General features: G+C 37.2%; 1 protein-coding gene across 7 annotated transcripts; it reads left to right on the top strand.

Moving 5' to 3' along the window:
• Positions 1–56: 56 nt before the first annotated feature.
• CLGN (calmegin) lies at positions 57–27553 on the top strand. 7 transcript variants are annotated; one of them, XM_061992503.1, is made up of 16 exons: positions 62–105; positions 2779–2818; positions 4898–5068; positions 5608–5678; positions 8646–8704; positions 11318–11459; positions 12213–12294; positions 16343–16535; positions 18366–18555; positions 19167–19280; positions 19918–20074; positions 21302–21517; positions 22874–22993; positions 23171–23315; positions 25207–25313; positions 26971–27553. In XM_061992503.1, exons 3-16 carry the CDS (start codon positions 4907–4909, stop codon positions 27049–27051), a joined length of 1839 nt encoding a protein of 612 aa, XP_061848487.1. In that variant the 5' UTR covers positions 62–105; positions 2779–2818; positions 4898–4906; the 3' UTR covers positions 27052–27553. The 7 variants fall into 7 exon arrangements, with proteins under 7 accessions (XP_061848485.1, XP_061848483.1, XP_061848487.1 ...); XM_061992500.1 differs by having other exon boundaries at positions 4890–5068; XM_061992497.1 differs by having other exon boundaries at positions 65–105; positions 2779–2823; positions 4890–5068.
• Positions 27554–27998: the final 445 nt, after the last annotated feature.

The following is a 27998-nucleotide window of genomic DNA, read 5'->3' as shown; positions in this document are numbered from 1 at the left end:
CGCCGGCATCCCGGGGAGCGCTGGGGGGAGTCGCTGCGCATGCGCGGTCGGGGATGCCCTGGGAAAAGCGGCCGTGCGCGGGCAGCGGAGGCGAGCTGGCCGCCGGTAATCCGTGCGCCGCGGGGAACGGGGTTGGTGGGCCTCTGGCGGGGGCTGCCCGTCGGCGCCGGGTGGGTCCTCTCCGCCGTGCAGTGTTTGATAACGGGGGTGGAAGGGACGGCAGCCGCCTGGGCCGGCGGCAGCGGGAGGGCGCGTGTCGGCCCCTGCAGCCCCCGCCTTCTCTGCCATTCGGTAGGTGCGAGGGCCGGTCGGCGCCGGCGTGCCGAGTGGGGCGGGGGAGGTGTTAGTGGCTCTCCTGACACCCCTCACCCCGCCCCTCTCGTGAGGGCCCCTCGCGCGTCGGCCGTTAGCAGGGTCGCGAGCCCGGGTTGCGGCGCCCCCGGCGCACGGGTCCCTCACGGGCGCCGGCGGGACCCCGGCGGTGGGTTTGGGGCGCGAGGGAGCCGCCACGCGGGACCACTCGCCGGGGCCGCCTCACTTCGCCGGCCCCTGAAAAGCGGCCCCTCGTGAGGTGCGAGAGAGCGAGTTCGCGTTGGGTGCTGCCCAGCACCGAGCGGCAGGCGGGCGCAAGCTTCTTGTCTTTTAATGGGAGAATAACCTGCTCTCGGAGGTTTTACTCAAGCAAGGTGTAGCAGGAAGAGAGCCTGAACGGACCCTCTGCGCACGAGGAGAACCTTGCGGCTTGAGTAACTGCTAAACTACACCTTTAGCGTTCATTTCAGCACCACATTTTTAACCCTTCTGCAAGAGAGAACAAAGTTAATTTGCACCAAAAATGAAGGGAAAAATAAGCAGTTGTGCGAGAACTGCCGGGTGCTTTTCATGGGGCAGTTTCAGCTGCCCTGTCATTCATCAGGGTTGATGCAGAGGCAGTTACATGGGGGAGCAATGAGGCAGCATGTGGTGAAGGATGGAAAAAAAGATGGAGGAAAACTACCACTTTCTGTTGCCCTGGGTAGAGTGGATGTTTGGTCCCAGGAAGAGCAAATGTGCTAGTACTGAGTGCAGGAGCTTTAGCCTGTTGAGGGAGAAAGGCAGTTAATGGCAGTCTTGTTCCCTTTCTGCTTGAGAATGTCAGAGCTCAATGAAAAAGGCGTGATCCAAGTCCAAGGAAAATTTAGTAATAATTTTAAAAGATCCTGGCCTCTATTTACTTCTGCATCAAGTGGAATAAAAATACCATTAATCTAACGGCATGTCAACAATGCAAAAAAAACCCTGAAGTGCAGAGGTCTGAAGATTGGCATGCTTGCACTGTGCAGCCCTCTGTAGAAACCAGTTCATCCAGGTGGGAAGAGATCCCAGGAGATTTCCACTGCAAACAGATGCTCACAGTAGGATTAGCATTGAGATGAGGTTGCTCAGAGCTCAATGCGATTGATCTTGGAAAACCCCAAGGGCTGAGACCAGGCAGCCTATACTACTGCTTCTCAGCTCTCACCTGGGAAAAAATTATAATATGGAGTTAGAATATTCTTTCAGTGTGTGCCTGATGTCTTTCCTAAATACTTATGGGTGTCTTGGAAACAGTGGCTCATTACTTAGTTGCAAGATTCTGTTGACATTGCAGCACTGTTGCTGGTCCCAAGAGCACGCTTCGCAATCGTACTGCTGGTTCCAGTGTCTCTACTGGTGTGTAGATGTGCTGTACTTGGCCATGTTCCATTGTAAAGAGTGATCAAGCTATGCAAATATGAAGTTTAACAGTATAGATCTGAACAAATATATAGTGACAGAATCTAGAGAAAGGTGAACATAGACTACCCATCACAAAAGGAATGATTGGGAAGCCCATTTTAGAAGTATGATTACTGGACAAATTTCTGCCACTTGATGTCCACGATTATAGCTTTTCAAACTGAACAACATCTATCTAGTTCTCTTATAGGTGATACTATAGCTAGATCCCCTTCCAAACTCAGACTACTATAGAGATGTATGGCTTTGCAATTGCCTGTTTTCTGTAATCCCTGAAACATGATTTGGAAGTCATTGGTCTTTGGGATTTAGGCCTAGACTGCTAGTAAATGTGTTCAGTGGTTACATGAGTGCCATTGACTGGAATAACTTTTGTCTGGCTTTTATGGTCACCTTGAGGAAAGAATAAGATAAGTTTTTCATAGTTCTTCATGCATTAGTTAGGAAAGTCTAGTAGGTTTTAAAGACAACTGAATATATGGTGTGAAGTTCTGTTTTGGGACTAGAAACTCTTTGGCTTAGTTGAAAGATTTGTTTTATGTTCTAAAACTGTGCAGTGCTGACAGAGTTCACAAAAGTACAAGATACAATGGTCTTACTTAAAACCATCATAGCCTGGCAATGGGGCAATAACTGTAATTGTTCTTGATAACATATTTCAGTACTTCTGGGATTATTTTAAAGTAAGTGTCAAAATGTCAAAAAAAGTGTGTCTTTTCTCTTCTTGAGGGGAAAAGTAAGAGACAGAATTGAAGACTGAATAGAATTGAAGGTAGCCCTAGGCTAGGATCAGGGAGTAGTGATTTTATTTCCGTGAAGGGAGAGAGCATCAGGAGTTTTGAAAGAGAACTATGTGGGAAGGTGAATACTTGTCTGTGGAAAATACTTTTCTGTGGAAAAAAGGTGTCTGGGGCTAACTACAGTAAAATTAAGGCTCTGTAAGTGAAAGGCATTTTTTGTTCGTACACAAAATACACCTGAAATGTACTTAAAAATAAAGATATATCTCTTCTTCTGTAGGAGAAGAGGAGGTGACCACCTGCATGATAGACTAGCTAAAGTAAGGTAGGCAACTTTTATGCTAAAAGAGCAAGTCTAATACCTTGTTAATATATGCCACTTTAGCTAGTTGCTAAGGAGGGTATTGACATGAAACTCTTCAACTATTTGTCCCTAATATGATGATTAAGAACAAGAAAATGAGGCTGCTAAAACAAAGTGTGATAGCTTCCAGACAGCTGCCTTCAGAGTTACACTGTAAGATTGTGTGTTCATGCATGTTAAACTGAATGGCTTTAAATCTTCAAGGCAAGATTATTTTAACTTCTAGAATTGACTAAGGAGGTGTATGAATTAACAGTGTTTGTAGCTTTTAACTGAAGTTATTTAAAAGAACAAAACAACAACAAAAAAGTACAATTTGCAGATTTTTTGGGGGATGTATCACTGTATTAATAACTGAGCAAAGAGGGAACCATAAACTTACCATCGTTGAGTGAAATACACAGCAGGGTGAAAAGTCCTGCAGAGTGGCATGGATGTGGGTTATGTTGGGAGAGAAAAAAAGAATGGTTACCTAATCAGTGTAGTTTTGTGGAAATCGGTGTTTGTCCCAAGAAGGAAGGCTCTTTTTTTTTTTTTTTCCCCCTAATATTGACATATTACTAGTGTGTGAAACATTTCGTTTGTTCATGAAGTTATCTGTGTTTTGGCTCTAAGTATAATTAGTGCAGTCAATATTAAAATAATAGATCTTAAAAAGAATATGGAAAAAATAGTTTTGTTAGTTGACTGTAGTACAAATGTCTTACTGGGATGTGGGTTTTTTTAGCCCTGATAGTGTCTGATCTCTACTTGTTGACTGACAGAACTTGGAAATGTTATAAATTGAATGATAAATAATTATTGGTGCAGTTCTAATGTTTCTGTTGCTTAGCAAATCTGATAAAGCCAGGAAGAAAGAATCACTTGCAACAGAAGAAGATGGTGTTTTGAATTGCTGGAATATTTAGGGTTGTAGTGGTAAACAATTGAATCCCTAAAGAGTAATAATGCAATCAGAAGGGTGACTGCTTTCTCAGGCACTGAAACCACTTCAGTAGCAGAATATTTGGTATCACTAGTAGTGACTAAAAGTAAGGCAAGGTTTGAAAATGTCTTAGAGTAACAAACTAAATATCAGTATTTATCTTTCTTTTTAAACTTACTGTGGATGGAAATTAATAAAAACCAAAAGATAAATACTTGTACAGTGGTGTGTAGAATATTTCTTCCTTCTATTTCCAAATTGATACAAAAACAAAGAAGCATTTTTGCCAGGACCATTGAAGGAACTTGCACAGGTATATGCTTGATACTACACTACTTCAAACCACTGGATACTCTAATATAAACCTAGTTTTGTATGTGTTATATGTTGTGAAGCAAAAGATACTGGGCCACCGATTAGACTGAGAGGCTGCAGTAATTATTTGCTATTGACATTCATACTTATATGGATTAAAGATCTTCAGGTCTCCTTGAAATTAGAAAGAGACTTGTATTTAAGCTTAAACTTTTGCACTTACTGGATAATATTGGAAGAGACAATATTTCCTGAAACATGGTTAGACTTTCTTTGACAGTTACAGCTGGAGTTTCTATAAACTCTGCATTCATTTAAATGTAAACAGTAGAAAAGCCAAATAAAGGAGTAATTCTGTCAGTGGATAACAATACATCCTAAATCTATCAATTTTATGTTCCCTCATAAAGAGGATATTACTTTTCACTATGCTGTAGAGACTGATTCAATATGATTACTTTTTCAGATTGTTAAGGATTGAAAACAATAAAAGCAGTCTTTAGTTCTTAAAACTGCATCTGTACTGCAATCAAATTGCTATATTTGTAGCCTGGCAAGATAAAGGAACAGCACTTCTGTAGGGACAGTAGGAAGAAAAAAAAATCTGAGTCAGGACCATATAGTAAGTAATTTTTCAAATTAAGATATAGCATTATAATGTTATAGTGACAATCCTTCTTGATCTTTATTCTTTTAATGTATTTCTTCTCTTGTAGGGAGGTCTGGGGTGAAATTGAATAGTGTTGATAATATCCTTGCGATGATATTTGAAATTTGAAACTTTCAGTTCTTCAGATAACCAGGATGCACTTCCAATGGGACTGGCTGTGTTTGGGTATCCTGATAATTAGCTCAGTGACTGCAGAAATTGAAAATGAAGAAACTCTGAATGCAGATGTTGAAGTTGAGGATTTTGACAAGCAGTCTCAAGAAGCTGATGTTGACAGAGATGAATCTTTCTTAGAGGTAAGATTACAGAAGCCTTTAGTCAATGCCTGTGTAATGAAATAAAGAAAATATGTAGCTGTGGCAGTTAGGGACATGATTTAGTGGTGGTGGTGGCAGTGCTGGGTTAGCCGTTGAACTTAATGATCTTAAAGGTCTTTTCCAACCTAAACTGTGTAATCCAACTGTCATGTGTCAAGTAGATGGGAAAACAAAAGAACAGGAAACATCCATAGAACGAAATAGGAAAGACGCAGAGAACTGGTGCAAGTTCTGTAATTTTTCTGGGGTTTTGTTAGACATAAGATGTATGACAGTACTTTAGTTATGAGTTCTGAACATGGGAAGCAATTTCTGAAATTCACAGATGTGAAATGGCACACTGATAGAAAGATGTGCCAAAACTGCAGAAATTAGGGATGTGGGGGGTCAGCAAAAGGCATTTTATGCTGCTAAATGTTTCCAAGCAACAAAATCTGGTGGTCTCTCTGAATGGTATGATAGTGTGTTTCAAATGAAAAGTTGTTCTGTTAGAGTATATATCTGTACATATCTTTTAGGTTGTATACCAGACTCCAAAGCCAACTGGGGAAGTGTATTTTACAGAAACCTTCGATGGAGTATTGGCTGGGTATGTTTATGCCTTAAAATGATAAGCTTTTACTTTTAGTAGTTTAACTTACAGTGACAGGGCTTATTTGTGTTCATTTTTTTTGCTAGTATCTCTATGAAAGTGAATTTTTACAGGTGTTAGAATTAGGAAGACTGGTAATGCTTGCTCCAAGTACATCGTAATGTTAAGCCAGATAGTTAATATTTCAGGTATGTTGCTATTTTTTGTGTTATAAGGAAACTTTTACTAAACTCTGCGTTTATGGACATTAAGTAATATAATTTAAAGATTTAGCCAGTTGAATTTAGCTACAAGGTGATATGCATAGCCATTCCAGTGCAGTGGCAAACGCTCTTCCTCTTCACATGCATTTAAGTATGTCTAAGAAAGCAATGCCTTCAGCATTATTGATAAAACCTCTATTGGGGAAGACTCTTTTTGGCAGATTTTTCTTTTTTATTAATTTATTGTACTGCTTCTCCATACTCAATACAAATTAGGTATTTATGAGTCTACTGAAGTTGGATTTTACCACCTTGAAATTCTAGAGAAATCTTCAGGTTTATCTCAACAATTCTTAAGCCAGAAATTTATGTCCTGTCAATATCTTGTAAGTTTTCCTTCCAACAGTATGGCAATGTAAAGTGTAGCTGCTGCTGGGAGACTTGTGTTGTTCAATGAAAAGCTGAGCATTGTAAGCTGTAGTCACTTTCCACCAATGCACTGTCAAGAGTAAGAATATAATAGGTTACTTTCTATTTCTGTAATAGACTTACTACTTCTAATTGGAAAATAACTTTCAGTCCTCTTTCTTGTTCAGCTATAAAGGGTGTAGAAGATCAAGGAAAACCAAAACGAGTACGATGTTGTCTGCATGATCATTGCCTTTTCTTTGTTGAATCAAGCTAGGTTAGCTTACCATCCCTGGCTCATCCAGGTAGAATCTGCGAATGCAGTAGGAATCTCTTTATTAAGAGTTAATGTGATGAGTTGTTAGAGTGCTTTCTTGCTATGAGAACCTTTTAAAATGTGAAAGGAAGTCTCTTTTTTAATGACAAATTTGATCTTGTTTTTTTTTCCCCTGTACGCTTTGATGAACGCTTTTTTTGTTGAACAAAAAGACGTATCTCTTGATTTGTGAAGCATCATGCAAAAATGTGTTTTCGTAAGTTACTAAAATTGATGAAACAAAAATTTAGCTCATCTTTGAAGAGCCAGGTGACAGGAGATGCATTCATTAGTGTAGAAGTTAAAGCTGTCTACTTTCTACTTCCTTACTGTAGGAGTAAGGTTATACCATCATAAGACTTGTGTGTCCATTGAGGATACATGATTTAAACTGTAAAGAAAATAACATGGTAGCAGGCACTAGTAACATCTGAGAGATTGAATGTTACTCCCTTTTTCCAATCGTTTCTAAACTGTTCTCTTCTGTAGATTCACAGGGAACTTCAGGCTGCTGAACACTTGTCATTACTAATGTTATGTTCTTTTGTATTTTCTTATTCTTGTTACATATTTTGACCTAATGTAGAAAGAAAATAGGCTAGCAAGCTCTTGTCTTCAGCATATCACTTGCTTTAATGATACATCACTTGTAAATGTTAAGAAATGCAATACAAAAGCAGTACAAATGATGACAGGAAAAATTATTATATAGAAGAGGTGATAATTGTTGTTAAAAAACCTCAAATAACTGAAAACCTTGACTAACAAATGCAAAAACTTAGCTGTTTTAGTTCATCCCAAATTTTAACTTTGCAATATCTGTTCAAAGATTAGTTTGTTTTCCTACTAAATTTAATATTCAAAGCTTTTGCTGCAATACTTGGGACTTCTTCTTCTAGCTGTACATAATCTCCATCAGAATAACATGTATGGAGATAAGTGAGCAATACGTTGCCTTTATTCCCTAAAATTGGGGAAAAGAGTGCATAGAAATTGACTAGGTAAATCAGTGGAATATGGTAGCTTTTTTGAGAATGGCCCTTGAAAATCGTGGGCATGACTTGTAAAGACACGTCATTTCTACATTGGTCTTCCTTGGTAGACCAAGGATCTAGTTTGCTATTTCACCAGAGGGTGAGGCTTTCCCAGAATTTGTTAACAGTGAAGAAATCTGACTGAGATTGAAGCAGAAAAGATAAAGTATTCGTCCCTGAAATACTCCATGCAGAGGACAGTTCAGAATGAACGAAAATAGTTCTTTGCTGTCATGAGAATATAGTATTGTAGTTGATACAAAGAAGAGTTCAGCAACACTGTTGGCTTAAGATATTCCTGTGCTTGGCTCAAGACAGAACCACTGTACGACCAGATGAGGGTCATACCCACCTCCAAATTAACACTTTGTGTGCGGGGTATTTGTGCATGTCCTTTTGGTGACCTTTGATTTGATAAGCCAAGTTTGCCTTGTTTGTAGCATCAAAGGAGATCAGGAGTTTGTGCTGTCAGGATCCCATGTGTGCAATACATTTGTAACCTGTTTGATGCATAGATGCATTTGTAATTTGGACACTTTTCCTCTTCCTTTTGTCCTCTGCTATGCATGCATAGAATTGCAGTCAGACAGTATTAAGGTCTTGTCAGTGTTTTGTTTTGTTTTTTCCGTTACCACACTGAAGGTTTTATGCCTGAACCTTACCGTTTTCCATGTATTTTTGACATTATATTCTTAGAAAATATTATTACATTCTGCCAAACTCAGATGGTGTATAATACTAAAGTTTATTCTGAATAATTGAATTACTTTAGAATTAGATTGTATACTCATTTCCTTTTTTTTTTGCAAGTACTTTGAAATGCTGTATTAGACTAATCTATTTGAATTTTTCTTTTCATGTTCTTTGAACTACACAAAGATCTATGATGACAACTGTCAAAATCATGTTCACAACCTAGAAGCAAAAGCTGGTTTTCCCATGCTTGTTAAATAGTACAGCTTTGCATTGATAGTTCAGTGACTAGCATGTTTTTTGTTGTTAGATGGGTGTTGTCTAAGACTAAGAAAGAAGACACAGATGATAACATTGCTAAATATGATGGTGAGTAGTTTTATTGTTTACTTCTACTGTATTGTTTGATGTTCTTTTGCTCTTTGGGAAATAACTACCCCTTATGTTGAACTTATGTTTGAAAACCTAGATGATGTAGGTCAAAAACATTTGTTTATATAATGTCTGTTGTCCTTGTATACTTTACTCTTACAGTAGTCAAAAATGAATTTGGAAGTAATGAATAATTTGGTTTTATCATTGGAGTGTACACTTATTGGAATTGCCTACTTGAATGTAATTTAAAACTATTTGACAGATGTGCAGTCTGTGGCAATAGTTTTGCAACCTGAATTTCTTTCATTAAAGAGACGGTGGGGAGAATAGGAAAAGTTTCTGCTGCAAAAGTATTTGCTACTGCTCTTATGTCAAATGAAATCAATTAACATTAATAAAGTGTTAAGCAAAAGTAACTTGTATGACTTTAGCATGCAAACCAGTACAGATCAGATGTTTTTAGGTTTAGCAGAGATAACTGGTAAAAATAAAGAAACCGCAGAGGAGATATCCATAAAAATGAGACGCTTATAAGAACTGACATTGCTCTGATTACTTGGCTTGATACTAGATCAAAATTGTCTTTAAAGTCACCAAAACAATTGAACATTAACAAAGTCTGTAGTGAAAAGAGCTTTTTGAACTATTTTCCAAAATATTTTATTTTTGTCTTGTTTTCCCTGTCATTATTTCTTGGTCTTAGTTTCCAGGAAGGAACACAGTTGAAGAGAAGGGAATTTTCATCCCTTCTGTTTAGCAGACTAGAAGAAAGTAGGGATTTGTTGTTGACATACCTATCTTCCCTTCCTTAATGATCTTGTGCAAATCACGGTTGAGTTGAATAAAAGTAAAAACTAAATTGCTGTTTTGTTCAGATTTCACAGTTTATGAATCTTCTCAAACTATGGTGAGGAACTCATTATGTATTCCTCCTTTTGTTCTTGTTGACACCAACTTTTTTCAAGATTACAGTGAATTGTAAAAGTAGTATTTCTCTTGTATCTGTTCATTCCTGGAAAAAATACCCAACCCAGTGAATCTTATCTACTAATGTCTGAGAAAAAGAAAAATGTCTCTTTAGAAATCTTGTTCTTTGTATATTGCATGTGTGTGTCATCAGCTGTATTTTTCCCCAACTTGGAGAATTTGTAATTAATGTAATCTTTTATTTTTAAAGATGTAAACTTGTGAGGGGTTTTTTTCTCAGATCAAACCTGATAATTCTTGGAAAAGACTGGGGAGAGGGGGACAGGGGAATGGAGCTTCATCTCCCATGTGATTAGATTTTACCTGAAAGATTCTAATTCCATGTAAGCAGGAGGGCAAGAACCATGCAGGTATCTGGCTTACACAATGCCTTGTGACTAAAGCTTTTTGTGACGATGGTATGAATAAATCTAAAATGTGGAGAAATGGTTTGTGTTCCTCTAGGCATTGTGGGATACCACAGTCTAAAGATACAGATCCATGATATTAAAGTTTTTTCCTAGATTTCTGTAAATCTGAGAAGAGCAAGAAATAACTTGTGCTTTACATATGCGACATCTTTAATATATTGAAAGCTATCATTGTCTCATTTGGCTAAGACTAACACCTTTTTGGTGAAATGGGAAAGTGGACTTTTCTGTGCAGAGTTATGCATACCCAAAGTGTTGGCATCTCTTCAGTTATCAGCCAGTTTCTTAAGGCTGAAATAGATTTTTATAATATAACTTGTTGAATCTGAACCAGGGCTTTGAAACAGTCTCTATATTAGCAATGCAACCATTAGGCTTGAATGAAATGGCATATTGAAAATGTAATGATTCTTTCACATAGTATTGCAACTGAACAAAAATTCAGTGGATATGCCACAGGCTTCTGCAAGAAAATTCATTAAATTTTGTAATTTTAAATCATTTTATGTTAAACATGTATCTTTTTCTAGTAAATTTCATTAGTTTATGGTGGATTATGGTAAGGATGGGATTCTTTGCTACTTTGAAGACTATGGATAGCTCTTTTTCCTTTTTAGTTGGAAGATTGTTTTACATATAAATCTGAGATGCTGTAATTTTCTTTGTTTTACCTTTAACAGTTACAAAACTGGGACTTCTACTACTGTCAAAATGGCTTCTTGTCACTTCATGTTTTTACAACTACTAGCACTCTTTTTCCCTAAGATTTTATTCTTCCTTGTTGTCTGAGACAGAATGTTGGGTTAGATGGATCTTTGACATGATACAGTTTTTATTTTATTATCTAACCATGGAGCTGGAATTCTAGTGGTTTCTGGTTCTTGAAGATTACTCGTTAAAACATGGTCACTGATTTTATAGAAAGATGTGAGCACCAAATTTATGTACTTGTTTTTTAATATTTGAGTGGTGTAGTGGAGTTAGTTTGGAGAAATGTAAGCTGAACTCAAGTAATGTGTTATTGTTTGATTTCTTTGATGTCAAGATTTCTTCCCTACTTTGACATCTAGTCTTTACTTTCTTAAAAAAGTTAAGTAAAAACTTTACTTCAGTTTTTACTTAACTTTTGTTAACGCTTTGCTTTCAACAAGACTATGATTTCTTTACCTCAGTCTATGTTTTTTCAATGACTCTTGTGTTTGTGTTTTAGGAAGATGGGAAGTAGAAGAGCTGAAGGAAAACACAATGTCTGGAGACAGAGGATTAGTGTTAAAATCAGTGGCTAAGCATCATGCAATATCAGCTATGCTAACAAAAGCATTTATTTTTGATAATAAGCCTTTGATTGTTCAGTAAGTAGTCACTTAGGTTTTTTCCTTAATATTTATTAGTATTAAAATCTTTAAGTCAAGAAAGTAATATGAATCCCTATAGAAATACTGATTTCCATGTATCATTGACCTATCATGTCCAAAGCTATCAGAACTCTTAAGTATGAATGATTTAACAATCAACCACTTGTATTACAAGTGTTAAGAAGTTGCATTTAACTCTTTTATATTGTTTTTGGACAGAAATCTAGTATTTTACAAGATTGCTGAAAATGCTCTAATAGTTTTTCCGTTTCTGGAATGCTTTTACGTAGCTCTTTAAAAGCAACTCAGATCTTCAACATGTTAATGTAATTAATGATGGTAAGCATTACTTTTTTGACTATTGTACAACAAACTAAGTCTGATAGACATATCCAGGTAACTCCTTTGTCTAAATCCAGTGTGTCATATGGGCAGATTCAAAGGTGGCAAAAACTTAATAGAACTCTTGCCCATTTCTACTTCACTTTGTTTTTTTCGTGTTGGTACCATCCTGAAACTCTTCTTACCGGTGATGCCAACTGTAGCAATTGCTACCATGGTGTTTTTGGACTTTCATCACTGCTGTATTGGCTTGTGTGGCAATTAAAACCTTTTGATCATATAGTAGTGTTTTGACAGGAGTGACTAATATGCGATCTTAATATATTCATAATTAGAGCTGTGGATTAGAATTTAATTGGTATTTGTCTGATACTTGGCATGTTTTTTAAAAAAATTGCTCTTTGCCAGATACGAAGTGAATTTTCAAGAAGGCATTGACTGTGGTGGTGCATATATTAAACTGCTCTCCAGTAGCGATGACTTGAATCTGGTATGTCCTCTTAACATTTGCTGTTAGTTGTTCATTTAAGGAATGCATAATTGTTCTTGTGAAATCTCAATAAGAAAGTAATTCCTAATGCATGCGAAATTCTTGAAAGCTTCCTAAATATTTTGCCCAATTGTCTGCTTAAACAATAGTCTCCGTATAATTGATTACATATACACAAACCATTTGGAGCTGTGCATTTTTTACTGACACAGTATTTGGTGTTATTCCTATTAGAATTTACATTTTAATGAAACTTACAAGTAGTTTAAAACATAAAGCTATTAAGAGCTATATTAATAGAATCATAGAGTGGCAGGGGTTGGAAGGGAGCTTTAGAGATTATGTAGTACAACTCCCCTGCAAAAGAAGGTCCACCTAAATCAGGTAGAATGGAAACACATCCAGGCAGGTCTTGAAGTCCTTCAAGGAAGGAGACTCCACAACCTCCATGGGCAGCCTGTGCCTGTGCTCCTTCACCCTCACAGCGACCTTGTAAATATTAATGAGATGCCCCCTCAGTCTCCTCTTCTCTAAACTAAATAGCCCCATAAGGAAGATGCTCCAGACCACTGATCATCTTGGTGGCTCTGCACTGGACTCTCTCCAGAGGTTCTCTGTCCCTCTTGAGCTGGGGAGCCCAGAACTGGACACAGGACTCCAGATGAGGCCTCACCAGGACAGAGTAGAGGGGGAGGAGAACCTCCCTTGGCCTACTGGCTGCACTCTTCTTAATGCATCCCAGGATGTCATTGGCCTTCTTGGCCACCAGGGCACATTGCTGATTCATGTTTAGTTTATTGTCAACCAGGACTCCCAGGTTTCTCTCTGCAGAGCTGCTCTCCAGCAGGTCAGTCCCCAGCCTGTACTGGTGCATGGGGTTGTTCCTCCCCAGGTGCAGGACTCCGCACTTGTCCTTTTTGAACCTCATGAGGTTCCTCTCTGCGCAACTCTGAAGCTGGTTGAGACCCTGATGAAGGCAGCCTTCTGGGGAATCAGCCAGTCCACCCAGTTTGGTGTCATTAGGGAACTTGCTGAGGGTATACTCTGTCCCCTCATCCAGGTCATTGGATGATGATGTTGAACAAGACTGGCCCCAGAACCAATCCCTGTGGAACTCCACTGGCCACCGGCTTCCAACTCAATTCTGTGCCATTGATCATCAGCCTCTGGGCTCTGTCCTTCAGCCAGCTCTTGATCCACCTCACTGTCCACTCATCCAAGCCACATTGCTTGAACTTTCTAATGAGGATGTTGTGGGAAACAGTGTTGAAAGCCTTGCTGAAGTCAAGGTAGATGACATCTGCTGCCCTATCCTCATCTAGCCAGCCAGTTATGCCCATGTAGAAGTCTATGAGGTTGGTCAGACAGGACTTTCCCTTGGTGAATCTATGTTGGCTCTCCCTGATAACCAACATATTACATTCACACAAATAATCCCAAAAAGTGATTTTCAGAAGATTAGAACAAAGCGTTTACTGTGATTAATATACTCATATTAATTCTGCATGAGTGATGTCTCAACCCAAGGCAAAAGAGTTTTGCATCTGTAATCTTGGCTCCTAACTTGTGAAACTTTTTTTTTTTTTACTGCATGGCACGCAACACAGCAGCTTAGAAAGGGCCACAACTTAGATTTAGAAACTGAAAGTGATGGAGAATCTCTATTTCCAGGAGAAGTTCTGCATGATCAGGTGTGAAAAATTAAGTGCATGAGTATGTTGGAGTATTTTCTAGACTGTTTCACTATATTGATGTGAACTTGCCTGCCCTTTCCAAATTTGTTCTAGCCAAGTCTCAGTTCAGGCACATGCAAACTGATTATTTCTGCCACTGCATTGGGGTGCAGATATAAGCTGTTTGGAACCAACAGTGACTTCTGACCTAGGAGCTTGTGCAACACAAATGTTGTGATGGCAGAGTGGGGATGGCTGTTCTGTACAACATTTACTGCAGCTGCTTTGATGGGAACTGGTGCTTTTGTTACATAGCAACAGTTACGAAGTAGGATTATGCATTTGGACAGAATTGGAAGGACCAGTGTGGATTCAATGTTACACCCTGAGCCAGGACGAACTTGCTGTATCACTGATAAGGGTGTTTCCAGTTCTGAAGCAGGTTGCTGTAGCTGACTACCCTAACTGCTACAGGATTGATTGTGTTCAATTGCTACTTGATTGTGTTGAGACAACGTTCAGTAGTGTAGTAGCAGAAGTGTGTGGGGCAATCACAGTTACAATCCATATAGACTATAGAATCTGTTGGGTTTGAGATGCATCAGGCAATACCATTTGCTTACCAATAAGCTAAGGAAGGCAAGCTTGTGGGAAAAACAGTAGGGAATGGTCTTAAAAAACCGTGTAACAGGAATGTGGGCAGTATTCATCATTTCCTTCCTAGTTAGGATATTTTTTCATCTATGCTTTTATCCCTGAGACATCTATGCCACCTGTTGCCTTCACCCATGAGGCTATAACTTTGACTTTCAAATATTGAGGAGAACAACAGTGAAGTGTGATGCCTTGTATATGTGCAAAATGAAGAGGAGATTACTTAAGACATTGCTTGACCTGACCTGCAAACTAGCAGTCAGGAGGAGCCACTTAACAGTGGGACACTTCATGAGATAAAAGGGATAATATGTACCTCTGCAAGAATCTAGGAGATGGTGACACGCATAAGAAATTGCTTTTAAGCATTTCTGAGATGTAATACTGAAAGTTTTAATGCAACTTCTGAGCCCTCTTCTGTTTTCCTAAAATTTGTGTGCCAGTATATGTTTTATGCTCTAGTAACTTGAGTACTAATAGATAAAAATACAGACTATAGAAAAGCAAGTACAGGCATGATGTACTTCCTAATGGGAAGATGTGTAAATGACAGTAAAACTGTGAAGTTTTACATATTAAAAGAAGGAGTGAGACCAAGATACTCAGTTCAATTACTGATGAAACTGTAATTCTCCAGTATCTCTCATCTTACTAGAGGCTAAACCGGAAGAGAGCAAATGCAAAATTTGGCTCTTTATTGCCTGGCTAACAATTAATCCTGTACTTTTTTAATTTCCCTGGCAGTTTCATGAGGTAACTTAAAAGTGTTAGCGTTCTTTCTTTCTTATTTTGTGTTTGTGGATTTTTTTACCTTGGAAGGAGGACATATTTAAATGCTGTATTTTAATATTAAATATTTAATATTTTAATAGTTTTAATAGTTTATTGCTATTAGAGTTATCAGTTAATTACTGTTAATACTTATTAGTGACATTCTCCTGAGACTCAATGTTGTAAAAGGGACTGAACTCAAAATACATGCATTTCTGTAGTGCATAAAGTGAAGATGTTTTATTTTGCATTAAAAAAAAAAAATTAAAATACAGACTCATTTTAAATAATACATTTGTGTCAGAATATATCTTTCAAGAAGAACACTTCCAGGAACCAAGGGCTCTTATTCATTCAAACAATTGCTTTAAAATATAAGGCACTACATTACTGTGTATTCTAAATACAAAAATCATAGAAACTGCTGAAAAATACTCACAGACCTAACAGCTTAATGCAACATACTCTGAAAGTGAATAACTATACTTGATATTTTCATGGTTTTTTATTGTTGTCATCATTTAATGTGGAGCAAGAAGACTGATAAAATGCTGGATTGGTTTTTATCTTTATTGAAAAATAAAATCATGAAGAACAGTAAGTGGTTCCCTTCCATCTTTTAGTGTAATATTTGTAGAAGGATATAGACGTTGGGGTTTTTTGATTTGTGATAGACATTTGTACTTAAAAAGTAAGATGTAAACAAATATATTGATCTTCCTTGAAGAGGCTTAAATGATCTCTATGGTTAGTCCATTCACTGAGAACAGAGGGCACTCAGCAGCTCAAGAGAACAGTTCAATTCCTTTCATGTTTACCCTCTCAGCTTTCAGTTATCTTTCAGAAAAAGGTAACTATACCATATGCAACAGCACCAAGGAAAGATAGTACCCAAAGTGACTTCATGAAATGTACATTATAACACATGCTCAGCTTTCTTACTTCTGCAGGAATACTTTTTTGACAAAACACCTTATACTATTATGTTTGGACCAGATAAATGTGGAGAAGATTACAAACTACACTTTATCTTCAGACATAAGAATCCTAAAACTGGAGAATATGAAGAAAAACATGCAAAACGTCCTGATGTAGACCTAAAAAAATTCTATTTGGACAAGAAGACGCATCTGTACACTCTCGGTATTGTTCAATTCTTAGAAGTTTAAATCAGAAAGGAGGGAAAAAAAGATGTATTTCTGTTCACTGAAGCTTTGTACTTGAATCTGTTTTTTTGTTTCTTTTAGGCTGTTATTTATGAGGAGTTGTTACTTAACAATTTGGGCTTGAATGATTTCATGACTGAGCTTAACTACAGGACATAAAAGTGGCTTTCAAATGCTACTGTTTAATATTCAATTACAGGAAAAAACACATCAGCCCTGGCCAGCCTCTAGTGTGAAGAACTGATTAATACTTCCAGTGCTTACCATGACAAAATATTTTTTAAGATAGATATTAAAAACCCTAAACCCATCAATGTTCCAGGAAGGCATCAGAGTTCATAGGAACGTAGTTCAATCTGCTGCACACCTCTCTCCTGTGTGTGTTAAGAATTCTCACTTACACCTGTATCTGCATCAGTGTGCATGAACAGGTTTGTTACCGCATTCTCTGGAGATGAGTGAATATGGGCTGGTTTTAGTTCATGTGACATCTCTTTTTATACCAAGATCAGGGTAGCAAAGATGAAAGTTTAATTTCTTAGTTCTTTTTTTCCCCACTTTTTCCAACTTCGGAGGAAACTATCAGAGGAATAGGCTAATCTGTGACATACTGCAAATTCAGCAAAACTGACTGCACTTTTGAACTACCATTGAATAATAATGGAAGGCTTTGAACACAGTGGTGTTCAGCTTTGTGCCATGGGAGATCTGACTGTTCTTTAAAATAGATTACAGTAGTATGCCATAGCAAATGTTCACTTTTAGATAATAGGAATAAGTGAAACAAAACACAGTTTTTGTGGTCAAGAAATGCAGGTGTTTCTCGATTTGGTCTTTTCATTAGAGATAATTATTAAAGATAGTTAAACTTGGATAGCATTTGTTCTGTTGTAATTTTTCAAATAGATTCCATAGAGCTGCAAGATTCTAATAAATTACATGACTGATAAGAAATTAAAAAGTAAATTGTTTTTATTTTATCCACAGTGTGTTATGAGGTTTTAATTTTTGCACTTGTGGATATTCTAATTACATTGAAAACTTTTAGGCTGAAAGAATTGTCATTATAAGACTGTTACAGTAGTTTTAATCACCACAAAAAGCTGCTGTACAAGTGGAATAGTACTTACTTTGAATTCATAATCTTTGTGTTGAATGGACATTTGAATATGCTTGTTGAACACTTACAAATGTGCTTACTGGATATTAGAAGTGGACCTGGATACAGTGGCTCTTACTGAATGTGACACTGCTTAGTTCAATGATCCTGGCTTCTCAGTTACTCACACATGCTAAAATATTTCAATGTTTGAAAAGTTTTCTATATTCATAGTCTGACATTTGAAGGAAATGGCTGTCAGCCATGAACTTGAGGGAAAATGTTGTGTTGTTGATCCTGACACAGTTCTTGTATTTTCCATGCTTTCATGTGTGAAATTGTAATTTGGTATCAGAGATGCCTTTTAGGGCAAGAGGTTTGTCTTTCATTGTTTCCGTTTTAAAATAAATCATGCAGAATTTTGGCCAAGTGGTAGGTTTTTGAAAAATCTTGTAGAGTGTGCTTGGATGTGTTTCAGCAATTGAATTCGGGGCCCTCATACTGGTCATATATCCCCACAATAGCAACTTAAATGTTTTCTGTCCAGATCCAGTACCTGGATGGGGAGTCTCTCTTGCTCTGCTAGCAAGGATCCTATTGGCCATTATTTGTCTCAGTCTGAGTTTATGATATAGGTTTTGGTTACAGATATTTGTAAAAGAATGCTTTCCCTTTTGTGTGTGTGTGATATAAATTTCTTTAATTTAGTGCTAAAACCAGATGATACATTTGAAATGTTAATTGACCAAGTGGTTGTAAGTAAAGGAAGTCTTCTTGAGGATATGGTTCCTCCTGTAAACCCTCCTAAAGAAATAGAGGATCCTAGTGATAAGAAACCTGAGGACTGGGATGAGAGACCAAGAATACCTGATCCAAATGCTGTCAAACCAGATGACTGGTAAGGAGAACAATTTTATCTGTACAATATGTTTTATGTGCAGGTAATTCATTTGAAAGATTTGACTGGTTTTAATTTGTCGTTTTGCTAATGACAATTGGGATATGTGTCACTGCTAAAAACACTAAAGTTTGGAAACAAAATTGACTGGGTACAAGAATCTGGTAATCTTCTAAGGAAAGAATTGTGCTTTTTGGTGATTTGTACCCTCCACAATTGCAATTAATAACTAAGATTACCCAAAATATTAGGAAGAGGGATTTTTTTCACCGTATAGTCTTGCTTTACATTCAATGATTTCTGTTTCCTTCTGTGTGAACTACTATTTGTATGGCAACTTAGGAAAAGGAGGGTAAAACTTAATGGGAAAATCTGACTGACACCTGCCAGTTGATGGCAGAAAATTCTGGGCTAAGTGGTACTTTGAAACAACGTAAATATAATTCAGGTATTTATAAACAGATAATTGGATGTGTAATTCGGATGATCAATGTGTCTAATTATGTTGTGCCTTTGAAAATCATCCTTTTCATGCTGGTTTCAGTCCTCTGAACAGAGCACTTGTTCAACGTCAGGCTGCTATGTTTTCTAACATAAGTCTGTAATTGAAGGGATGAAAATGAGCCTTCCAAAATAGAAGATCCTGATGCTGTTAAGCCTGAGGGTTGGCTTGATGATGAACCACAGTATGTTCCAGACCCTAATGCAAGAAAACCAAAGGACTGGTAAGAACTTGATCAATGAGTGCAAGTTGTTGTGTATTGTAGATAAGCCCCCCTATTCTCTGTGGCAAATCGTGGGTTGTGGATCAGATGTAAATCCAAATATCATTGTCTTTTGAGGCAATAAATTACAATGTGTTAAGGTATGGCCAAATGTTTGTCGTTTTGGGAGCTCCTTTTAGAAAAACATGAAAATGTCAATAGCTCTTTGTTTTCTGAAGATATATAAACTAAACCAAATGAAGGACCCCTTTGAAAGAATTTGCCACAATGTTAAACCATGAAAGCATTTGAGAACTTGAAGTCATCATAGAATAGCCTCGGGGAATCTTCCAAGAATCTTCTGAAGAAGTTTCAAGTTGTCTACAAATGCAGGAATACAGTTTCATTCAATCATGCTCTGGTAGTTATGAAAAGGTGAACTTTAAAATAAAACCAAAACAAAACCTCCCATGTTGTAGCACTCCTTTAAAAAACCCAAAAGGATGTACATACTGTTGAGTAAAGTTCTGTGAGCTGATTAAAAATCTAAGGTGGTTGTCGCAAAATGTGTATGGACTCAAACTTCAGACTGACTACTACTGTTCTGACCAGTCTGCTCTTAAATCAGTTATTTATATATCTCTTTTGTTTTGTGTAGGGATGAAGAAATGGATGGGGAGTGGGAAGCCCCTCAGATCCTTAATCCAAAGTGTGAGGCTGCACCTGGTTGTGGAGACTGGGTGCGTCCCATGAAGAATAACCCAAACTATAAAGGAAAATGGAAAGCACCTATGATAGATAATCCTAACTACCAGGTAACTGCAATATTGCAGATTGTTGTTAAAAGGTACAGACTTCAACGAAGCAGGCAAGTTGAAGTAGTATATTCATACAGGCTTTTTAACAGTGTATTAATATTTTTAGAATGAGTCTGAATACAGTCACTAAATTGAGGTTTTAAAATTTTATTTGCTTTTGTTCCTTTAAGTATACTAGAAAATAAAAATGCCTCCTGTATTAAAACCGTTTCTCTATTAAAAATTGCTTTTGCAATGATTTGCACTGGTACTGCTTATTAAATAAGCTCTGTAGAGCTGTATTCTGACTTATTTAATGAAATATTTCTCTTCTTTGTTGGGGTTCTAAATACAGGTTGTTTAAATGAACAATTTTTTTATTAAAGATTAAATTTTTCAGTAAGCAGATTGACTTACTGGGTCAATTTTAGCGGAAGCATCAATTTTGGACATTTAAATTCCTCGCTTCCACTCCAGACATGAGGTAATCAGTTGGATGTTAAAATTAGTTACTTTTTAGCAATTATGGCTGGGAAGTAATTGAATCTGAGTTCAAGGTCCTAAACACGTTTGTAAACAAAATTTGGCTATAATTTTTGATCTTTGCTTCCCTAAAGTGTTCCTTAATGCCTCTGGTTACAGTAGCTGTTGGTGTTTTTTATATATATATACACATGCACACAGGAAGGGATTGTGTTGATTATGGATGTAGCTGTCCTGCAGTCTTTGACTACCAGACAATAGATGCTTACCTCAAAAGGTGCCATCACTGGCCAAAAGATATTGATCAGTGCCCTTAAAAGTATATGTTATATTGATGAACAAAAGCCAAAACTGTTACGTGACGAGAGACTAGAGGAAGAAGTAATACCAGTGTCTGATTTTCCTGCATTATTAGGAAATTTTTTTCCTAGACTTACTCTAGGAAGCTTACAAAGACTGTGCTTGGAATCTTCACTACCAGAAAGAACAGAGATACTTTGTACAGTCAGTTAATTACTGTAATCCTGAACAGCCAAAAGGAATAATTTTGAGAGCTCTGCCCTAAGCCAGCAAGTTGAGACTCATCTGCCAAAATCCTATAGACTATTTCCAATGCTGGTTTTACGTAGATTAAACTCTACTGTTTGTCTTAATGCATTTAAAATAGTTGCGAAGTTCTAATTAATTTAAAATTTGTTTCATGGGTTTCTTTTTTGGTGAGGTATAGGAAATGTGATTACTTTTTTTTTTTCTTGTTAAAAGGGAATCTGGAGTCCTCGGAAAATACCAAACCCCTACTATTTTGAAGATCTTCATCCTTTCAAGATGACCACTGTCAGTGCTATTGGTTTAGAGCTCTGGTCTATAACATCTGATATCTACTTTGATAACTTCATTATATGTTCAGAAAAAGAAGTAGCAGATCGTTGGGCAGCAGATGGCTGGGGCTTGAAGAAGTTAGTAGCAAGTGCTAATGAGGTACAAATTTACTATGTTCTTGATAGGCAAAAGTAGTGAGGAGGGTGTGCTGTTGGAAGAATTTTCTGCCAGTTAGTGCTGACAGAATATTAATTTGTCTGCAGTTAATGATCTTGCTCAGTAACTATGATAAGTTTTCTTCCTTGTAATTTGGCTTTTTTACTTTCTTGGATTAATATCCTCTTGAAATGAAAAGGGTACAACATTTTACTTAAACACCTAGTGAGAAATAGGCTTCGTTATAGTTAATGAGTCTTCTACTCTTGGTGGTGATACTTAGAAGTTCAGTTCCTGTCAGCAAATGGAAGCTGAGTTTATGGAGCCCCATCTGTTCTTCTGTTTCTGTGTGTGCAGCCACATTTTGTTTGTATACTGCACTTGGCCGGCTGCCACAGTTTTTTCTAGGTCTCTTTTCCACACTGTAGGATGAGCTTGTTCTAACATATGGGATCGTGAGCCCCTCTAGTGGCTGCTGTCACTGACTACAGATTCTTTCTAACAGTCCCATATTTTCTTTGGGTGCCAAAGGCAAGCCTGCAGTTGTGAAATTATGGGTTTGTGGCAAATGTGACCAGCTCTTAACAGGTGTTGTTTGCCACAGGATGAGCGAGTAGCAACAGCATTTCTGCCCCTGCAATTAGGAAAGCCATCTCCTTTGTGTTTTCTGAAATGTTTTAGTTTGTCTGAACCTGCATCTATACCTGTATGCAGAATAGCAAAAAATATTGCCTCAAATTCCATCACCCCACTGTGCCTCTCAAACTTACTACCTTAGTTGCTGATATCTCCTTTTCAGAGGTACTAGTGGACTAGGCAGTTGTTTACCTCTGTCTACTGTGTAAGTCAGAACTGGACTGAGAGGACAGTTTACCCACTGAATAACTGGCTGTCAAAGGAGAGAATGTGGTAGTACAAATGGAGCAAGACATTGCTCTTTAGGAGGCTGGCTGCTGCTCTGAGGTTCTTGATGCTTTAGGAGCTTTCACTTTAGTTAGCACAGTGTGTGTGGGGGGAGGGGAAAACAGAGAGGCTGGAAAAGGTGTAGAGCAGGAGGTTGCCAAGACTCCAAATGTCACTTTACGAAATTGAGTAGTGGCTAGCCTAGTATGGTTGGAGTACCAGGTTGTTCCTTCTTACTTAACACATGCTATTTGTTTGCAGCCTTTCAAGTTGTTACTTTACTAGTGTTGAAATCCAATATTGGTTTAGTCTTTCAAAAACAAAGGCAAAGAAGGATTTAAAAAATGAAGGGCAACATAAAGCTTAAAATAGTCACAGTCCATTTTGTAAACTTAGTGAAGTGTTGAGGGAGATGCAAATACTAAATTTTCATTTTTATAATTGTTTTTAATACAGCCTGGTATGTTTAGTCAACTGGTGACTGCTGCAGAGGACCACCCATGGCTATGGGTTCTTTACATCTTGACTTTAGCTCTCCCTGTTGGTCTAGGTCTGTTGTTCTGCTGGCCAGCAAAGGTTAGAGACATTTACTATATTTTTGGTTTTATTCTTAATACTTTATTTGGAAACGCTTAGTCTTTGTGCAAGAATATGCACTTTTTATGTGCTGTTGAGATTACTTGGCTTCTAGTGGCAGTTGTGTTTGATTTGTGTCTTGAGTTTAAATGTCAGTTGATTTCTAATTTGTTATAGAAAACAGATGAAGATATTGACTTCAAAAAATCTCGTATATCTAAGCCAATTACAAAGGAAGAATTAATACAGGAGAGAGATGAGTTAGAGGATGATGACATAGATGTAGAAGAGGAAAAAGAAAACGAAGATACTGCTGAAGATGGTAAGATGAGCAAGCACTTGATTAAATATAAAGATATGAATAGAACTAGTTCGTGGATTACAATGACAATCATTTCAACCAGTCATCTTGGGATATGCAAAATCTGCTTTGTCCTGAGTCAAATTTTGTCTTTGACAACCTCCAGCATGTAGCATTCCATGGGTAATAGCTCTTTGATAAATACAAGCAGAAAGTAAGGACTCTCCTCAGTATTTTTTCATGTACAAGAAATGAACATCCTTCTGACAGTCTTTTTATGTTTGTACATAGTGATGCATATTTTCTCCCTTCTAAATATATCCTGTATTGAACACATTTCAATGCCTCAGTTATATGTACCTGAAGTGGTTAAAGTCACACTGTTGTCATTAAAATGTGTCTGGAATATCTTTACCTGTCTAACATAAGTCTTTTTGCATACTCCTCTGTGGGAGAGTTGTAGCTTGAACTATTGTCGGTCACTTATTTTAGTAACTCTTGAAAAAAGCTTGCAAATACAGTAGACTTGAAATACTGAAGTATGTTGCTTCCTCTGTATTGCATCCTAGCAGTGCATTTCACAAGTGCAGAGATCTGTCCTGCTGCCCCAGGGGCGAAATCAATGATGTTAGGTTGGGCTGTACGTTGGCTTGTAAGGATAAAATCATCTTTTGTTACTGTATTAAAGATTACTGGTGCTGTTCAACTATGGCTTTGTCCTGTTAGCATTTCTCTAAGTCTAGAGTAATGAAACCAGTCACCTAACTTCTAATATGTTATCTTGACTTCCGTAAGAAAATCCTTAGCCTCAGACCTCTGCGAGATTTGGCCTTGTACTTCACTCTTCCCTGGTAGGAACAAGGAAAGTGATGAGTTGACTGGCTGGGAAAGTTAGAAACCTAGCAGATACTCATGTTTTGTTTCTTTTTTTGTTAGTACTGACATCACTTTGTCTTACTGACTGAAACTTTATGGGTTCTATCTGTCTTTGCATATGTTGCATATATGGTGATAACTTAGAAGGGATATGGTTTACTGTTGGGCTTTGCAATGTTAGGTTAGTAGTTGGACTTGATGATCTTTAAGGTCTTTTCCAAACAAAATCATTCTATGGTTCTTCCTGTGTGATTTCCTCAAGTTTCCTCAGCATCAGATGTTCCCATGCCAATATTTACAGAATGGACAAGTATTGTTGGCACGATACTTGTCACACCAAACTTGATCCATCTGCCTTACTATTCAAGAGTCTTGCCTAGGCATCTGATTATTTTAGTTATGCTACATTTATTTTTTCGTTAGCTTTAATTGTAGTTACAGCATTTCATCTTTGTATCTTACATTCTCCTTTCATCTTCTAGTTCACCTGCTCTTTGCTCCTGAATTACAGAATCTGTTTTCTTTTACCCAGTCTTGATGCAGATCATAGATAGGTTTAGTACCTAATATGTTACTGTTGCAAGGCTGCCTGAGATACTGGCATTCCATTACTCTTCTATTAAGTCAGTTAATTTGGATGGATAAGATTTCTTGTTTACTCTTAAAAGTATTGCAAAAGGTACTGAGCTTCCAGGAGGTCTCACTTCAAGACCTCAGTTTAAAGTAAAGGAAGAGACTTGTCAAACCTCAGTAACTTTTCTTTGATTCATGCTGTGGTTGCTGAGGTTTAGTTCCTCCATACCTAAAAGGCAGGCATAGGAGTGCTAGCTTCCAAGCACTGAAGCCCAGAGTGGAAATCAAAATAGCTGGATGCATGGCTTCCTTCACAAAATAACACAGGAAATTCAGAGCTGGTTACCCTAGGTGCCGATCACAACATGTGCAAATATGGGCTGCTTTTCCTTACTACTATGTCTGGAAATAGTGCATTTTTAATACAGTTCTGTTTACAAAATACAACTAATTTCTTCTGCAGAAGATGAAGGTGCTGAAGATATTGATGATGATGAAGAAGAAAATGAAGTTGCAGATGAAAATCAAGAAGGTGGTGATAAGTCAAATAAATCTGGTTCAGAAGATGAGGTAATTTTCTATTTCTGTTTCTCTATTTTCTTCTTGCCATTGTCCAACATTGCACTTCTAATTAAGCTCAGCTACCTACAACAAAAGTTTTTCTTCTGTTGAGACATAAACCAAATCATGCTGTGTTCTGAGTTTGGCACCTCAAATGCTCTGTATAGGTTTGTGAAACACCTCTTTCTGTATAATTTTGGCTAGGAGGTTATATTTATTGTAAAATACAGGTATGATACAGAAGTAATCATGCAGGTCTATAAATATGAAACTGGAGTATTATTTCATCATGTAAATGAATTGCAAGTCTTGAAAATGTGTGTGCTGCAGTAGTTGTCAATCTCTTTTTATCATTAGTTGATGAAACGTGTGCTTCTAACCAAATAGCCTTCTAATGAAAAAGCCTTTCAGTGAGACCAAGAAAATGTTAAGCTTTCAGGTTTAGATTTGGGTTTTGGCTTTTTTTTAATTCCAAAATAAGGTTTTCAGCAAACTGAGGATACTGGTTTTGAATTCTGCATCTGCAGCTTCATTTTTCTTGTGCAGATTAATCTAGTCATTAATTAATCTCTAAAAGGCTTTCCAGAGAATAACACTGTAGAATGGAATTAGTGTATGCTTTCCTTGCTCACCAACTACTCATCCTTTCACATAGAAAGTATGGTATGTCTGAAAGGCTTTAGATCAGCCCATAGTATTTCTGTTGAGAGGCTTGTACTTGTCACTCCCTAAATGAGTCCCTTCCCAGATTAGGGGACTTGTTCAATGTAATGTTAACCTTTCTTCATATAACTCCTCTAGGAAACTGTACATGTATGAGGTTGCATTTTCAGCACTGCAGTTCTTTGTTAATTACCCCTTATTCAGTGCTTTCTGTTGTTCCTGTAAGAAATTGTTTTTCCCTTATGCTTTTCCCTAGGCATACAGTATCTGATGAACTCCATTAAGACACGTGTGACTCTGTGAAAGTAATAACAAGATTGGAATCTGTATGTGCCCTTACAGAGTTACCACAATGAGGTTATGGCTTGCTCTTCTCTGGGTGTTCTCAGGGTGTGCAAGTTTGTCATAAGTTAGACAGTGAGATACTTGGAAGATGTCAGGCACGCATGTTCTCACTCTGGTTCTGCCACATTCTATGAGCTGTTCCCTCTGAAACAGCTGAGGAAGCAACACATTGTCTGAGAATGGAGTTAACGTCGGAAGGGCTTTTCTGAAAGCTAACAGCTTTTATACTGAGAAGAACACCCTTGATTTCAGAACAGTTTGTTCTATTTTTAGCGCTCCAAAGCTGACAGTTGGAATGTTTTTAAAAGCTTTTTGCTTAATAAGTGGAAATTAAAATTAGTATAAGATACACTTCAGGGAAACTGAAATTCATTAAAAAGTCGCTGCATTTAAACCAGTGAGTAAATGGGCAAAACCAAATTTCTGACATCAATTTATAGAGGTACTATTCTCTTCCTTCTAAATACAGAACAGAAAGTCTTCTACCCATTTATTTATCATTACATTAATATTTTGGGGGGGAAAAAATCCTATCACTTAAGTGTTGCGTTTAGTGATAATGTGATGGGGGGAGTGGGAAGAGAAATAAAGTAGCATGCCAGTTTCAGTAATTAAAATTGGTTTAAAATTGTAATGCTTCTTTTTTTTTCCTTTTCAGATGAAAGAAGCTGATGAAAGCACAGGCTCTGGAGATGGTTCACTGAAATCAGTGCGCAAAAGAAGAGTACGAAAGGACTGACTTTCAGATAGTATTTGCAGTTTAGATAATAGTAACTTCTGATAGGGCACTTCAGTGGGTCTGACAGCGTTCAGGTTTCTAGGACTTCAAGGAAAAAGGGGGACTCACTGTTACTTATCTTAATTCTCTTAATATCTTTTAACCTTCCAAAACTCTCTTGATTCCCTCTTTTTAGGGAGAAATACTATCTGCGAGGAGTTAGCTGATGTTTCAGATTTGGAATAGAAATGAAATTAGAAGTTGGCCAACTGATTTTTAAGTGAAGATTCTTAAGATTTGAAGATTCGTAGATATTGGTATTAGTTGGAGATAAACTTCCTCTAAATATTTTTTTAAATTGATAAATTATAGTAATTTTGCAGCTCTAGCACAAAATTAGCTGTTTACACTTTTCAGCTAAAAGAGGATGATAGTATAGATGTAGCATCTATAGCAGTTCACATTGCTATGAGAAGGTATTTTTTGTGCAGAGCTAAATGCAATAATTTGTTTTGTATGATGATTTAGTGTTAGTAACAATTTTTATTGTAAATTATTTTAGTTGATCTTGCTATATGAGTTGTTACCTGTTCACTTTAGACATTTGTTACAGTAATTTATTTTTGAGGTGTTCTATGAGTACTCTATTTTCAAATAAGTGGTATTGATGTGACTTGTTTTACTTCTGAATGCAGATACTGAATCTGCAAAAGTGATATACAGATGACTTTTCAAACTTTTATAGTTCACTTGTTTTGAGCCAGTTGTATAACCTGTGTTTATAGAATACTTGCTAAGTGTACATTGCCTTCTAAAAATATTTAATAATTCTTGCTTAATATGAAATTTATTAACATAAGGATTTTTGATGGACTAAGTTTTTTACAGATGTGAGTAACTGGGCATTCTCATAATATACTTTAAATAAAGTGCATATTGTAAAAATCTGGTGTGTTAAAGTTCAGCTG

The sequence above is a fragment of the Colius striatus genome, chromosome 3 (genome assembly GCF_028858725.1).
Source record: "Colius striatus isolate bColStr4 chromosome 3, bColStr4.1.hap1, whole genome shotgun sequence".
Taxonomy (NCBI): domain Eukaryota; kingdom Metazoa; phylum Chordata; class Aves; order Coliiformes; family Coliidae; genus Colius; species Colius striatus.
The sequence above is the reverse complement of the archived record's forward strand: the minus strand, read 5'-3'. Positions and strand labels throughout refer to the sequence as shown.